The 14,252-nt window shown below is 61.6% G+C and overlaps 2 protein-coding genes across 3 annotated transcripts; both read left to right on the top strand.

The window, feature by feature from the left end:
- Nucleotides 1–1,109: 1,109 nt before the first annotated feature.
- On the top strand, nt 1,110–3,296 carry MYADML2 (myeloid associated differentiation marker like 2). Its single transcript, XM_035026376.1, has one exon. It carries the CDS (start codon nt 1,278–1,280, stop codon nt 2,199–2,201), a length of 924 nt encoding a protein of 307 aa, XP_034882267.1. The 5' UTR covers nt 1,110–1,277; the 3' UTR covers nt 2,202–3,296.
- Nucleotides 3,297–5,650: 2,354 nt separating this feature from the next.
- PYCR1 (pyrroline-5-carboxylate reductase 1) lies at nt 5,651–9,979 on the top strand. Of its 2 annotated transcripts, none has more exons than XM_035025755.1 (8): nt 5,651–5,722; nt 6,093–6,225; nt 6,475–6,545; nt 7,277–7,456; nt 7,644–7,865; nt 8,038–8,130; nt 8,304–8,467; nt 9,126–9,979. In XM_035025755.1, exons 2-8 carry the CDS (start codon nt 6,159–6,161, stop codon nt 9,289–9,291), a joined length of 963 nt encoding a protein of 320 aa, XP_034881646.1. In that variant the 5' UTR covers nt 5,651–5,722; nt 6,093–6,158; the 3' UTR covers nt 9,292–9,979. The 2 variants fall into 2 exon arrangements, with proteins under 2 accessions (XP_034881646.1, XP_034881647.1); XM_035025756.1 differs by having other exon boundaries at nt 5,652–5,730.
- Nucleotides 9,980–14,252: the final 4,273 nt, after the last annotated feature.

Raw genomic sequence — 14,252 nt, forward strand, 5'->3', positions numbered from 1 at the left:
GTGTGCACTCTCGCTCTCTCTCTGACAAATAAATAAATAAAATTTTTAAAAATAATAATAATAATTTTTGAATCTAGGTGAAAGATATCTGAGTGTTCATTGTATTATCTTGCAACTCTTCTGTAACTCTGAGATTTTTCTAAATGAAAAGTCAAGAGAGGGCGCCTGGGTGTCTCAGTTGGTTAAGCGACTGCCTTCGGCTCAGGTCATGATCCTGGAGTCCTGGGATCGAGTCCCGCATCGGGCTCCCTGCTCGGCGGGGGGTCTGCTTCTCCCTCTGACCCTCCCCCCTCTCATGCTCTATCTCATTCTCTCTCTCAAATAAATAAATAAAATCTTAAAAAAAAAAAAAAAAGAAAAGAAAACGACCGTTACTGTCAAAAAAAAAAAAGTCAAGAGAAATATGCATAAGGATGTATATTGTATGCAGGATGGTCCCAGTGGCTGAGCTGGGGAACAGAATTACATGGGATTTTTTTTTGTCTTTTCCTGTATTGACAGGGCCTTCATATGGACAACCTTTACAGTCAGAAAATTGTTCTTCATTTTCAAAATCATTTCATATACTGTTAATACTTCAGCTTAAAGAGGGGAGATCCGAGTTTTTTCTAAGCATTATTATAATTGAGGAAAGACAAGTGAAGAGTTCCATAACAAAGCCCCAAATGATAATTAAAACTCTATGCCCCCCGGGGTCAGTCCCAACACCTCCAGGAGATCAAGCTGAGCAAGAGCCCCAGGGACTCGGACAGCAGGGTCCTGAAACCATCCCAGCCCCCACTGCTCCCCCGGCCTCCCGAAGATCGTCCTCCCTCCTCCCAGGGGTGATCCTGGAGGCTTCTGAGCCCACCTTCCCTGTCTGCAGCTCTCCCTCCCCCTCCCCCTCCCCCGCAGGCCGGGGAGCCAACTGACTGACAGAGGCAGGTGCTTCGGAGGTGGGCCGGTGCCAGCAGCCAAGGGGTTAATGGTCCTGGCAGGGGCTTGGCGGCGGGACGCAGGGGTCAGATGACCCTGGGGGTTGGGGACAGACACACCCGGCTGCTATTCCGGGGCTCCAATCGTGACCACCTATTTATAGTGCGGGGTGGGGGTGGGGTGGGGGTGGGGTGCTCGCCCGCCCCGCACAGGCCGCGGAGAGGCGGCCCTCTGCTGCAATGTCAGGCGGCGTCCTCATCACCGCTACTGCAGGCTGCCGGCACCTGTCTCCGCGGGCACAGCGGAGAGCCGGGCCGCCAGGGCCAGCGGGCAGCCAGTGAGGCGAGGACCAGGCCGGCCAGATGGGCAGCACCATGGAGCCCCCCGGGGGTGGGTACCTGCACCTAGGCGCTGTGACGTCCCCCGTGGGCACGGCCCGAGTGCTGCAGCTGGCCTTTGGCTGCACCACCTTCAGCTTGGTGGCCCACCGGGGCGGCTTCGCGGGCGTCCAGGGCACCTTCTGCATGGCTGCGTGGGGCTTCTGCTTCGCCCTCTCCGGCCTCGTGCTGGCCTGTGAGTTCACCCAGCTGCACAGCTGCCTGCACCTGTCCTGGGGCAACTTCACCGCGGCCTTCGCCATGCTGGCCACGCTGCTGTCCGCTACGGCCGCCATCATCTACCCCCTGTACTTCACCCGGCTGGAGTGCCCCCCCGAGCCCGCGGGCTGCACAGCCAGGGACTTCCGCCTGGCTGCCAGCGTCTTTGCCGGGCTCCTCTTCCTGGCCTACGCTGCGGAGGTAGCCCTGACCCGGGCCCGGCCGGGCCAGGTGGCCAGCTACATGGCCACGGTCTCGGGGCTCCTCAAGATCGTCCAGGCCTTCGTGGCCTGCATCATCTTCGGGGCGCTCGTCCACGACAGCCGCTACGGGCGCTACGTGGCCACCCAGTGGTGCGTGGCCGTCTACAGCCTGTGCTTCCTGGCCACGGTGGCCGTGGTGGCCCTGAGCGTGACGGGCCACACGGGGGGCCTGGGCTGCCCCTTCGACCGTCTGGTGGTGGTGTACACCTTCCTGGCCGTGCTCCTCTACCTCAGCGCAGCTGTGATCTGGCCCGTCTTCTGTTTCGACCCCAAGTATGGTGAGCCTGGGCGGCCCCCCGACTGCCCCCAAGGCAGCTGCTCCTGGGACAGCCAGCTGGTGGTGGCCACCTTCACCTACGTCAACCTGCTCCTGTACATCGCCGACCTCGCCTACTCCCAGAGGATCCGCTTCGTGCCCACCCTGTAGCTGCCTGCCTGCCAGGGCTCTCCAGGGGCCCTAGGCACCGTGAGGGCCACCCGGGTGAACCCAGATGCCCAGGGAGCAAGCCCGAGGCAGGCAACCACCAGAGCCACTCCTGGATTTCTGGCCAGCCTGGGGGAGGGGGGAAGGGGAGACAGAGGGGCAGAAGGCCCTGAGCAGGACACAGGCAAGCATCCTCCTCCCCCAGGCAGCTCCCAGCCCCTCTCTGTCTCTTGGTCTATCTCTCTGTGTATATCTCTTATCTCTGTCTGTATCTCGCTCGCGCTTTCTCTCCATTTCCTGGCCCTCCCTGGCTCAGTGCTCCCTACTGCAACATGAGAAGCCTTTGAAGCAGATGCTGTTGTGACCCACTTTATAGATGTGGACATCGAGGCTAGGGTTTGGAGGCAGCCCCATGTGCCCAGTGTCTGGAGACTACATTCAGGCCATGACCTAAGTAGAGTTGAAAAGGGGACGGTTCCCGGGAGTGTGGGAAGGACAGCGGTCTCAGCAGGGCGCTGCTGGGGGGCTCTGTACCAGCTCAAAGAGAAGGAGCTCGGCGTGGGGACCCCTCCCTGCCCACCTCGGAGTGGCCTTAGGAAGAACAGGAATCATGGTGTGGTCACACACGGCAGCTTCGGCAGGCTGGAGACAGTGCCGGGGGCCTGCAGGAGCCCACAGGGCGTTGGCAGCACCGCAGTGAGCGCAGAATGCCAAGGGGAAGCCGGGTTCCCGCCCAGGGAGGGAGTGCCCACCAGGCACCCACCATCAGCCCCAGGGCGGCAGCTTCTGCAGGGCCTGCTGTGGGCCCTAGACAGGCGAGTCTGGGGCAGCCCCCACCCAGGGGGAGGGCCCAGCCGGGGGCAGCCGCTGGGTCACAGAGCCTGGGCGCCGGGCACCTCCCTAGTGCTCACAGGCCCACGATCTCCACTCAAGTATCCTTTCACCTGGCCGCTGACCACCAGGGCCCACTGGAGCTGAGCCCTGCCACACTCCAGCTCCTCCTGCTCAGGAGCCCGGACTGGGCCGCCCCTGAGTCCAGCAGCCCCGTGGCCCGTCCTGGGGCCTTGAGCAGGAAATAAAGGCCAATGTTGACACGCATCCTGGCTCTGGTGAGCAGTCTCTGCCCAGGGGACGATGGCCAGCTGCACCTCCTGGGCCATCCCCCCAGTGTGACCCAGTGTGAGCAGGGAGACGGGCCAAGACTGGGCCTGACTGAGGGAGGAGGTGCCCCTTGGGCTGAGGGGCAGCCTCCCGAGGAAGGAACAGGCATTGTCCTCTCCCTCTGTGGGCAATGGGGGTGGGGAGGTGAGGGTGCTGCCGAGCTTGTCTCCCCCCTTCCAGTGGTGCTCACCAGCACCCCACACTCCTGCAGGGGCTTGCCAGGGGCAGGGCATAGCCATGGGTTCCACGGGCTCCCTTGTGCTGGCGCCATGCAGAGCACGAGGGGGGCGACTCGCCTGCCTGGTAGGGAGGACGCACTGACAGGGGTCCTTTATCTGGAGGGGGGCAGGTGTTATTGGCTCAACAGCCGATCCCCAAAGGGACCAGGAGCCAGTGTGTCCTGAGGTGTCCTGACAGCCCTCACTGGCTGGGGGAGAGCGGGGGCCAGGGGGTCCATCTCCAGGTGACAAATGAGCATATGGGCCGCATCCTTCCTAGCTCACAGGGAGGCCTGGAGGTGGACTAGTCTTCCTCCTTTTCTAGCCAAACTTCTGAAATGGTCACCAGCTCCCCAGTCTCCTCATTGTCCAGTGGCCTTGTGCACCCAGTGCTCCACCTACCCTAAATTTTAAAGGTCCTGTGGGGAAGACAAAGGAGGGGGGATCCAGGGCTCAAGATAAACATGGCAGAAGTCCTCCAGGAGGCTTGCCTTGGGATGTTCCTGCCAACAGTCACTCCCTGGGTGGGAGGACCTTTTCTTTTTGGAGGAGGGAGTTATTTGTCCTTATCACTGAAAAACAGTACTTTTTTAAAGGAAGGGTTCTGTCTTTTGATTATGTCCAATCAGGCAATACTCAGGGGGGGCTGTTGGATTTATGCCTACGGGTTTGAGTCTGGACCACTCCCCAGACAGTCCACTTTGGACAAGTGGGGTGGGGTCATGGGGCAGATGTTGGTGGGCAGGAGTCTCAGGGGGCACTCGGGTCGTGAGGTTTGGTGGGCATGGATCCTGGGGGTGCCAACTGGAGAAGGGCCTCTTGCTACAGCCCCTCCCTCAGACGGTAAGGACTGAATGTTCAGATGCACCCATGCAGTGGACACCAGGAGATCCAGCTTGCATGCACCATCACTACCCAGTGGTCTGTTGGCGTTGGTGGCCACCATTGTGTCCACAAGAGCTCACAGCCCTGCTTCTGGGGCACAAACATCAGGGTAATGCCGGATCATGTTTGAGAACAGCTTGTTACCATTTAAGATACAGAACTGAAAAAATAAAGCAGGTCACCCCTTCCCCTGGGCGGGGCGGGGATCCCGGTGGTGGTTGGGTTCCCAATGGCTATTACTTCTTACTTTGCCCTTAATCCTTCTGCTGACTGGGACCCTGGACTATCCTAAACCCCAAATGCAAACTCAACTCACTTGAGCCCTGAACACATCCTCAGGGGAAAAATGACTTGTTCTCCAAATGCAGGGGCAAAAATTTCCATGGACACTGCAGACAAGATGTCAGGAGATGTGGGGGTGCTCCACAGGAGCTGGGGGGCACTATGGGATCTCATCTTCTGTTGACTGGTTGATCACTACCCACCCCAAGCACCTGTTTGGGGAGGTTTACATGGTACAGGCTATGGCCTCCGGGGGTGGGGGGGGGCGGGGAAGACTTGCAGAGAAAACCCCAGTTGGGAAAAAGAGGGTCTGGATCTCAGAGGGATTGACCTAGACCTCCCAGGGGCCCCCCTATTTTGAGATTCTGAAAAGGCTTAGGCTATCCTCTCCAGTGTCCAAGCTTCTCGGTACAATAAACAAATTTTAAAGCGACAAAACACAGTATCAAAAGAGTGTTATATTTTAATATGTTTCCATTTTGCAAATTGTTTTCAAGCCTCCCACAAAAAAAAAAAAAAAAAGGAAAAGAAAAGCAAGCAAGCAAAAATGTTATACAGTTTGGGCTTCTCCAGTTTGATCAAGTAACAGCTAGCCCCGGCCACGCGATTGAGGACACCAGCCTGGCGTGCCCGTGTGCGCGTGGCCCACTACCAGGCCCCGCGCGGGGAGCCTCCGCCCCGGCCGCTCCTCGGAGGCCCGCGCCAGCCGCAGCCCCGGCGCGCTCAGTCCCCACGCGCGGTCGCGGGGGCGCGGACCGGGGCGGGGGGCGGGGGCGCGGGGAGGCTGGGCCGCGGCGGCGGGGGCGTGAGCGCGGGGCGAGAGGATGATGCAACCGCCCCGGAGCCTCCCGCGCCCCTCGATTGGCCGGCGCCTGGCGGCCGCGCCGCCCATTGGTTGGAGCGACGAGGGCGGGGCCGACGAGGCTCGGGTGCCGCGTGGCGGGCGCGGCTCCGCGGCTCCGGGGCGACCTGAGCGCGGTGAGTGGGTGAGTGGGCGCGGAGCTGGGGTCAGGTGTGGGTGGGGGCGGTGCACGGGGAGAGGCGCATTTGCACACCGGCTCGGGCCTGGGGGGCCTCCGGGCTCCGAGCCGTCGCCCCCCGCGGCTGTCCGACCCCTTCCGGAGGCCGGCACGCCCCTCCCCGTGTCCTCTGTCCGGGACCGTCGGGGGCAAACTGTGGGCAGGGAGACTGGAGCGATTGCCACGTCGGAGCTGGCGGGCGGCGTCGGGGAAAGTTGGACCGGCTGGGATGGCGGTGGGAGCGGGGGGATGGGCGCGGGGCCAGCGGCCAGGCCTGGCGCTGCCCGCCCAACTTCTTGCTCTGGATCCTGCCCCATCTCGCCCCGCAGTTGCTCCCCCAGCGCCCCCCAGCGCCCGTGCCAGCTGCGAGGGCTGTGGGCGGGGCCCCAGACAACATGAGCGTGGGCTTTATCGGAGCTGGCCAGCTGGCCTTCGCCTTGGCCAAGGGCTTCACAGCCGCAGGTAGGCCCTTTAGCCCGGAGGCCGTGGAGTGCTGGGGTGGGCCATTACCCTTCTACCGGCTGGGGGTGAGGTTCGGGTCTGGAAAACTTGCCCTGTTTCAGTCCTGTGGGAAATGGCAGCCTTGGGATGTTTGGGGGTGGGGCAGGGATTGCTGTCTTATCTGGGTGGTGGGATTTCCACTTTCCTTCCTGGGAATGTGATGGGGGGAGGCCAGGACAGGCCTTGAGGAAGGATCTCTGTTACCCACAGGCATCCTGGCTGCCCACAAGATCATGGCCAGCTCCCCAGACATGGAACTGGCCACCGTTTCTGCCCTCCGCGTAGGTGCAGGGTGGAGGGGGACAGGGAGGCAGTCCCCGAAGGGGCTAGTTGGTGTGTCTGGGAAGAGAGTGGGATCTCCTTGACCCTGAGGGCCGCAGATGTAAAGGGCCAGTGGGAGACACCATGGCGCCCCCCCCCCCCCCATGAGATGCTGTAGTATCCCACAGACCCTGCCTCCTGGCCTGCTGGTGGCTCCCCTTGCTCGGCTCTCGGAACCTGGGTGACAGGCACACGTGCAGCTGGTGGGGGGGGTGTGCCGGACTGGAATGGGGTTCCCCAAATGGAGCCTCCACAGGGGCTGTGGGAGCCAGGCAGATGGGACCACAGTGTCAGGGCCAGGTTGAACACATCTGGGGACTGAAATAGCTTTGGTTACCACAGCTGAATCAGGGCTCCAGATGTCCAGCTGGGAACCTGCCACCCATAACACCACTCACCCCTGGAGGACGGTCGCCCACGGTGGGGTGGATCAGGGCCGTGGCATGGATACATATCCCTTTTTCTGTTTGCAAAAGGGACGTATTCCAGAGCAGAGAGCTTCTTCCACTTCAGGGTGGGAAGGGTGGCTGGGGGCTGTCAGAGCTCCATGCCCTGAGCCCCCTACCCTGACTGTCCACATTCTCAGCAACCTCTGTCCTCTTCTACATGTGGGGCTCTTAGCTTGGGGAGGATACTAGGGGGGCCAGCCAGCGACGTCGGCAGGCTGAGCCCACGTTGGTGCTCCCTGCAGAAGTTGGGAGTGAACCTGACACCCCACAACAAGGAGACCGTGCGGCACAGTGATGTGCTCTTCCTGGCCGTGAAGCCACACATCATCCCTTTTATCCTGGACGAGATTGGCGCTGACATTGAGGATCGTCACATCGTGGTGTCCTGCGCTGCTGGGGTCACCATCAGCTCCATCGAGAAGGTGAGCTCTGTGGGTCCAGGCCAGCGTGCTGCACGGTGGTCAGGAGCCCTGGCCGTGAAACGGGCACAGTGGCCCAGCCCACAGCGAGAAGCCAGGAAATACGTAGTTGCCCGAGCGCGTTCAGTCATGCCTAGCACGCTCTGCTGGGCAAGGGGCGGTACAGACACACAGCTGGTTTCTCCTCCAGAAGCTGACGGCGTTCCAGCCAGCCCCCAAAGTCATCCGCTGCATGACCAACACGCCGGTCGTGGTGCGAGAGGGGGCCACCGTGTATGCCATGGGCCCCCACGCCCAGGTGGAGGACGGCAGGCTCCTGGAGCAGCTCATGGGTAGCGTGGGCTTCTGCACGGAGGTGGAGGAGGACCTGATTGATGCCGTCACGGGGCTCAGTGGCAGCGGCCCAGCCTACGTGAGGACCGGGGATGGGCGGCCACTGGTGGTGGTGGACGGTTCCCAGGCCCTTGGGGCACGTCCTCACCCCGCTCCCTGCTCTGGCTGCAGTGGGCAGAGCTGCTGGACCCACTGTTGTCTGGAGGAGGAGGAGGGGCCTAGGGCCATGGCTTAGTGCCTTCTCCCTGCAGGCATTCACAGCCCTGGAGGCCCTGGCTGATGGGGGCGTGAAGATGGGGCTTCCCAGGCGCCTGGCGGTCCGCCTCGGGGCCCAGGCTCTGCTGGTCAGTGTTTTTCCTGGTCCTTTGGTGGGAGCCACTCCTTGCCGGGCCTGATGCTGTTGCAGTGGGGGTGGATGGGTGGAGAATCAGCGGGTGCACGGGGGCTGGGGCTGGGGGCAGTGGCCTGCAGGCCGGAGAGGCGCCCTGCGGCAGTCAGCTGTTCGCTCTGGCTATAGGGGGCCTCCAAGATGCTACTGGACTCGGAGAAGCACCCAGGCCAGCTCAAGGACAACGTCTGCTCTCCAGGCGGGGCCACCATCCACGCCTTGCATGTCCTGGAGAGTGGGGGCTTCCGCTCCCTCCTCATCAACGCTGTGGAGGCCTCCTGCATCCGCACACGGTGGGCCCCCAGTGCTGCCTCGCACATTCTGCTCAGCCATTCCCTGAGCAGACGTTTACCGAGGCCTGGCAGGGGCGCCCCCAGGGTCACAGCTTATAGTTCCCCCTCACCAGCCGTTGTCCCATGGGGACGGGCTGCCCTGTGAGCCCACGCTGTGCTCCCCACAGAGTGTCACCCCCTGCAGCCCGCACACCAGGGTGACCACCCAGGCCGGGGAGGCAGGCCAGTGGGAAGCAGAGGGAACCCCTGTGGGCCGGGTCACCCCTTCCTCCCTGCCCTCCTCCTCCTGGGGAGATTCGCCGGTCAGCCGGCAGGAGGCTCCGCTCTGCGCATGCGCTCGCCCCAGCTCTGGGTCGGCAGGAAGGACTGGAAGAGGCCGGAGGGATGGCAGGGTTTGGTGGCTTGGCTTGGAGCCGTTGTCCCATGAAGGGTTCAGGGGCTGGGGCGGCCGGTAGATTTGGTGACCCTGAGCTGATCTGAATGAGGTGAGAGGCAGGCAGAGGGCCGTGTGGGGGAGGGGTGGCTGGCAGAGGGAGCTGCGGCAGGAGGGACAGCAGAGTAGCACCCAGGCCAGCAGGCACTCCTTCTCCCCTGGGGGACAGCTGGGCCCAGGAGGGAGGCAGAGCCCGAGAGCCAGCCCTCCTCACTGCCTCCCCAGGGAGCTGCAGTCCATGGCTGACCGGGAGAAGGTCTCACCAGCCTCCATCAAGAAGACCATCCTGGACAAGGTGAAACGGGAGTCCTCTGCAGGGCCCTCACTGACCTCTTCTGGCCACTCCAAGCTGGTCCCCCAAAGCCTGGCCCCAGCAGGCAAGGAGAACTGAGGTGTCCAACATGCTCGCCAGGCTGCTCCCCACCTCCTCCTCGCTGCTGCGCTTGGGACACTCCTGTGCTGGCTGTCCTTAGCCCCAGGCCACACAGCGTGTCCCCACGGCAGCCTGCTGCCCGCCACTCTGGTCAACTCAGGTCAGCAGGGGTTGTAACCAGGGAGGGACCACATCGCTTCCCAGCAGGAATTTGTGCAGTCACTGAGTGCTTTCTGGCCCAGAACACAGATGGATTCTCTGATCTCAGCGACCCCCTTCCTCTGCCCCCAGACCAGGTCAGGAGCTCTTCTTCTGGAGTTCAGGAGGCCAGGGGGTCTTAACTCCCCATGGTCAGCTGGCTTGGGGCTTGGCCCCTCCTGAGTACAAAGGTCAAGTGTCCCTCCCCTGCACCCCCACTCCCGGGAAGGCCCAGCCAAGGAGGGAACCCCATCCCACCCCTGCCTCTTCTCCAATCTCCACTTGGGGGGATGCCTCCTCAGTGTGAGAAGGACCAGAGGGTCCCAAGTGTCCTGAGTCTGGCAGGCAGGACCACGGCTGCCAACTCTCCCTTATCCCTGTTTGGCATTTGAGAAAAGGGCTCCTTGGATAGTCTCAACTTCTGAGGTCCGTATCTCCCATTCCCCACCCACCTTACAGAGCCTGTATTTCTCTTCCCAGCCTTTTAGATGAAATACATTGGTTTCCAACCCAGTGCCTTGTTTCGAACTTCATCACCTCGTGTGGAGGGAGGGCCCCAGCGGCTGTAGAGGGTCCTTTTTGAGTGTCGTCTTAGACGCTACCCACAGCCCACAGGTCCTGGAGCCCTTTTTTGCAAGGCATTCTGGCTGCGGGGGACTGAGTCTCAGTGAGCACAGGTAGAGGGAGATTCTGGGGAAGAGTGTGGTGCTTTGGGCCTCAGTCACAAGGCGTGACCCGAAGCTGGCACTGGAGGCTGGGTTTTGCGTGCCCTGCTGTGTGAGGGGCCCCAGCCTCTGTACCCTCCACACCTCCAAGCTTAGCGGGGGCAGATGTCCCCTGCACTCACACGGGCAGGGGCAGGTGAGGAAGGAGCCCCCTAGGGAGGTATATTAGGGGTCTCCAGAGACACAGAACCAGCAGATGTGTATATATCTGGGCCTGGAGGGCCTGTGTCCCCCCTTGTGTGCGCAGAGGTGGGCATGAGGGTGGGCAGTGAGCAGCCGGAATCACCCCTCTCTGACAGAGCCTTGGCACCCTCTCTCTGGGGAAAAAACGTTCCCAGAAGAGGTCAGGCCACAGGCCTGGCCAGGACCAAGGCTGGCTTCCAGCCACCCCTTCAAGCCAAGGCGGGTCTCGCTGAGCACTTGCCGTTGGTAGGACGAGGGGGCGTGCGGCCCCCGCGCTCTGGGTCTGAGGGAAGTGAGCAGGTGGGTCTGAAGTGTGGAAAAGGCACATCATGGTGTTGGAGGAAGCACCGGGGTCCAGATAAGCTTTGCAAGGAGGCTTTACTCCGACCCACGAAGAAGGTACTGGGTTCCGGCAGATGGGACCTGTGGGCTTTCAAGCTGCCGTTTTGGCTCAAGCCAAAGTTCCACAGGTGGGGAAGCAGGAGAGCCTGATGGAGCCTGAGGAAGGGGAGTGAGCTAGGCAAGAAGGCTGCGGAGGTGAACGAGGCCTGAGTGTCCCACGGGGACAGACATCCAGGGCTGCCACTGTAAGCATGAGCACAGACTGCCCTGTGGGAGGAGCAGGGACTTGATTCACATGGGTGCAGGGTGGGCCGAGGACAGAGCTGGGCCTCAAGGGCCAGGGGCCCACAGATGCCAGCTGGGAAGCATTGCGATGCTACCACCTAGAGAAGCCACCACAGGGGTCCCACTGGGGAGGGTCAGTTTGGCATGCCTTCCTGGCTGCCATCGCTGCCCGTTCTGACACCTATCAAATGGGGCATGAAGGAACTTACTGCCCTCTGCCCAGTGGGCCGGGTGGGCCTGGTGGAAGAACCAGCTCCCTCTGCTTGGTCCAGCTTCTGCCTCAGTTTCCTAGTTGGAATTTTGCCCTAGGCTCCTGCCTGCCTGGATGGGGCCCCTTGCCCTGCTTCTCTGCCAGTCCTTTCCTGTACCAGGCTGACCCCTGTCTTGTGGCCCCCATGAGAGCTGGGCTCAGGCTCCGGAACAAACAGGTCAGCAGCCCTTGGCCAGACAGAGAAGGGAGAAGTCCATCCTAGGAGGACCCTGGCATGGGCCTATCTCCCTGCCTGGACCCCCGTGGGAGTAGGGCTAGTCAGTCCGTTTGGACACCAACCACATCCCCTTGTGCCCTGAGCCTCCTTGCAATGTCAGTTTGGGGCCTGCTGAACTCCAGGAGAAGCCAGGGGGGCCCCCAGATCTGCCCATGGAGCGTGCAAGCTGAAGAGGGACATCTGGGAGGTGCCAGCAGGAGGGCAGTGGCCAGCTGCAGTGGGAAGCAATGCACTGGAGGCCCAGGGAAGGCCAGGCTGGACCAGAGAGCCAGGTCTCGGCATCTGCTCCCAAGAGGCAGCTTGGAAGCTGGTCATGGTGATGCTGCGTGGACCAGCAGGGATGCTGAAACCCGTGGGCCTGTTTCCTTGCAGTATCACTCCCAAGCAAGGCTGCAGTGCTGTTCCTGGGTGGGGGCCAGCCAGACTTAGGGCAGGTGAGACCAACATGGGCTCTCTTGGGCTCTCTGGCTGGACCCAGAGACAGATGCTGGGGGCTTGGCTATCTTGGGTGTTTCAACATCGCACGTCCTCTTCCTTGATGGCCTCCGCCAGACATGCAAACAAACCCGCTACCTGTTCCTCTGCAGGTGATCAGGACCCTGTTCACATACTCTCTCCATGGCTCTGAAGAAGAGTCTGGGGTGATGGGGCAGCAAAGGAGCCTGGGTAGTCTGGAACATTCCCCTCCCCACAGGTCCCAGAGATTAGAAGGTGGGCAGCCCTGCACCATCACATGTCCAGAGGGCTGACCTTAGGGCCCAGGGCCATCTGTTTGTAGGAGGCAGCCCTCACACCCACACAGTGTCACTGGCCTCCAGGTGAGTTGGGCCCTAATTCACTTCCCACAGACCTCTCTGGTGGCCCCGGGTGGGCGCAGCCTCATGCCTGCCTGTCCCCTCTTCCAAGATGGAGAAGTGGCCGGATGTGTTCCCAGTGGGAGGAGGAGGAGGAGAGCAACAGCACGACATAAATCAGCCTCTCAGTCACCCCCCGTGTATAAATGGCAGCCGGAGCCCATCCTGTGAGCATTGAGGAGTTAGGGGTGTGGGGACATGAGGGGACTAGCCAGTGAGCTTCCACCCATGGTGGCTCCCAGCCCCAGGGCCAATCACCTGTTTCCTGATGGCGTGGTTCCGGCCTGAGCTGGGTGGCACCGAGTCAACCCCATGTGGCCTGCCAGGGTCCTGCTGTGTGGAGGGGCTTTTGAGGCCCGTCAGTAGTTCAGGCCCTACATCCCTACCAAGTGTGACCAGGAGAACGGAGCTGGTGGTGCTGGCGAGGAGGCTAGAGAAGCTGGAGCCCACAGGACTGCATTTTTGTCCTCAGGGGCAAGCCTTTGTAGTTCTGTATATTTGGTTGACTTTAAAAGTCGTGCCCCTGGGGCACCTGGCTGGCTCAGTTGGTAGAGCATGCAATCTTGAGGTTGTGAGTTCAAGCCCCACCTTGGGTGTAAAGATTACTTACAAATAAAATCTTTATTTTTTAATTTTTATTTATATTTTTTAAAGATTTTATTTATTTGATAGAGACACAGTGAGAGAGGGAATACAAGTAGGCAGTGGGAGAGGGAGAAGCAGGCCTCCCGCTGAGCAGGGAGCCCGATGTGGGGCTCGATCCCAGGACCCTGGGATCATGACCTGAGCAGAAGGCAGACACTTCACCGACTAAGCCACCCAGGTGCCCCTACAAATAATATCTTTAAAAAAAAAAAAAGTAAGAGTCATGCCCCAGCTATATTAAGGCCCTGGAGTACAATGTCATGCCCTGCCCTGAAAGAGCACCTTGGGATAGACAACCACACACAACCCTGCAAAGCAGGGTACAGGCACTGTGGGATGGAGAGATGTTCCTGGAGGCAGGCAGGGGGTCCTGCGGGGGCCCTTATGTCCCTGGCTTTGGGGGCCTCCGCAGACGGCCTTCATCAGTCAGTGGCACTGAATTCCCACAAAGACCCGGCCGCCGCCGGTCCGTCACTGCTCCCTCTGCCAGCTCACCTGAGTCCCACTGCCCTGCCTCGCGGGGTGACACCCTTCCTGCCTCTACACCGGAGAAGGGAAGTCCAGGACTTGGGAGTGGGAATGGGATCGCTCCAGTGCCCCGTCTCCCCCTGGTTGCCTGTCTCTGGGAATTTTGAGCAGCATCCAGAGGTCCTTACAGAAGGGGCGGGAGCAGACGCGGGCCCGTGGGAACGGAGTCCCAGACAGATGTGGATGAAATAGGAAAGGTGCGGCGGGCACATCAACTATTCAACAGATGTTTACGGTGTGGTCCCTTGCGCTGCCCCAGGGCTCGTCACTAACGTGAGGTCTCGGGGCGGTGGGGAGGACGCACCACAGTCCTCGCAGGACCTTGGAGGTGGCCTTGGCCAGACCTCACTCCGAATCCTGGACAAGGCTGTCGGGTCGTCTGTGAACCAGGCCACGGCTGCCTGGCAGGGCCGGGGTCGGCTGGGCAATTACGCGAGGTAACGCGCGCAGTGCCCGCCATGCAGGATCGGAAGCACCTGGAGGAGCCTCTCCGCGACGCGCGGGGGCCTCAGGGCCGCACCGGTCCCGCGGGTCAGGAAAGCGGGACACGGGCCCCCGGGGCCCCCGGAGCCCCCGGCTCACGGCCCGGAGCGTGGCCCGCCGAGGAGCGCGCGCCCAGGGCCAGTCCCGCGAGACCCCGCTAGGGCAGGGCTCGGCGCGCGGTGCCCGGGCGACGGCTCCGGGCGCGCAGGCGCAGTGCGGGCGCGCCCGGCCGCCGCCGCCGCCGCCTT

The sequence above is a fragment of the Mirounga leonina genome, unplaced genomic scaffold, assembly GCF_011800145.1.
Source record: "Mirounga leonina isolate KUSES-001 unplaced genomic scaffold, KU_Mleo_1.0 Mir_197, whole genome shotgun sequence".
In the NCBI taxonomy this organism is placed as follows: domain Eukaryota; kingdom Metazoa; phylum Chordata; class Mammalia; order Carnivora; family Phocidae; genus Mirounga; species Mirounga leonina.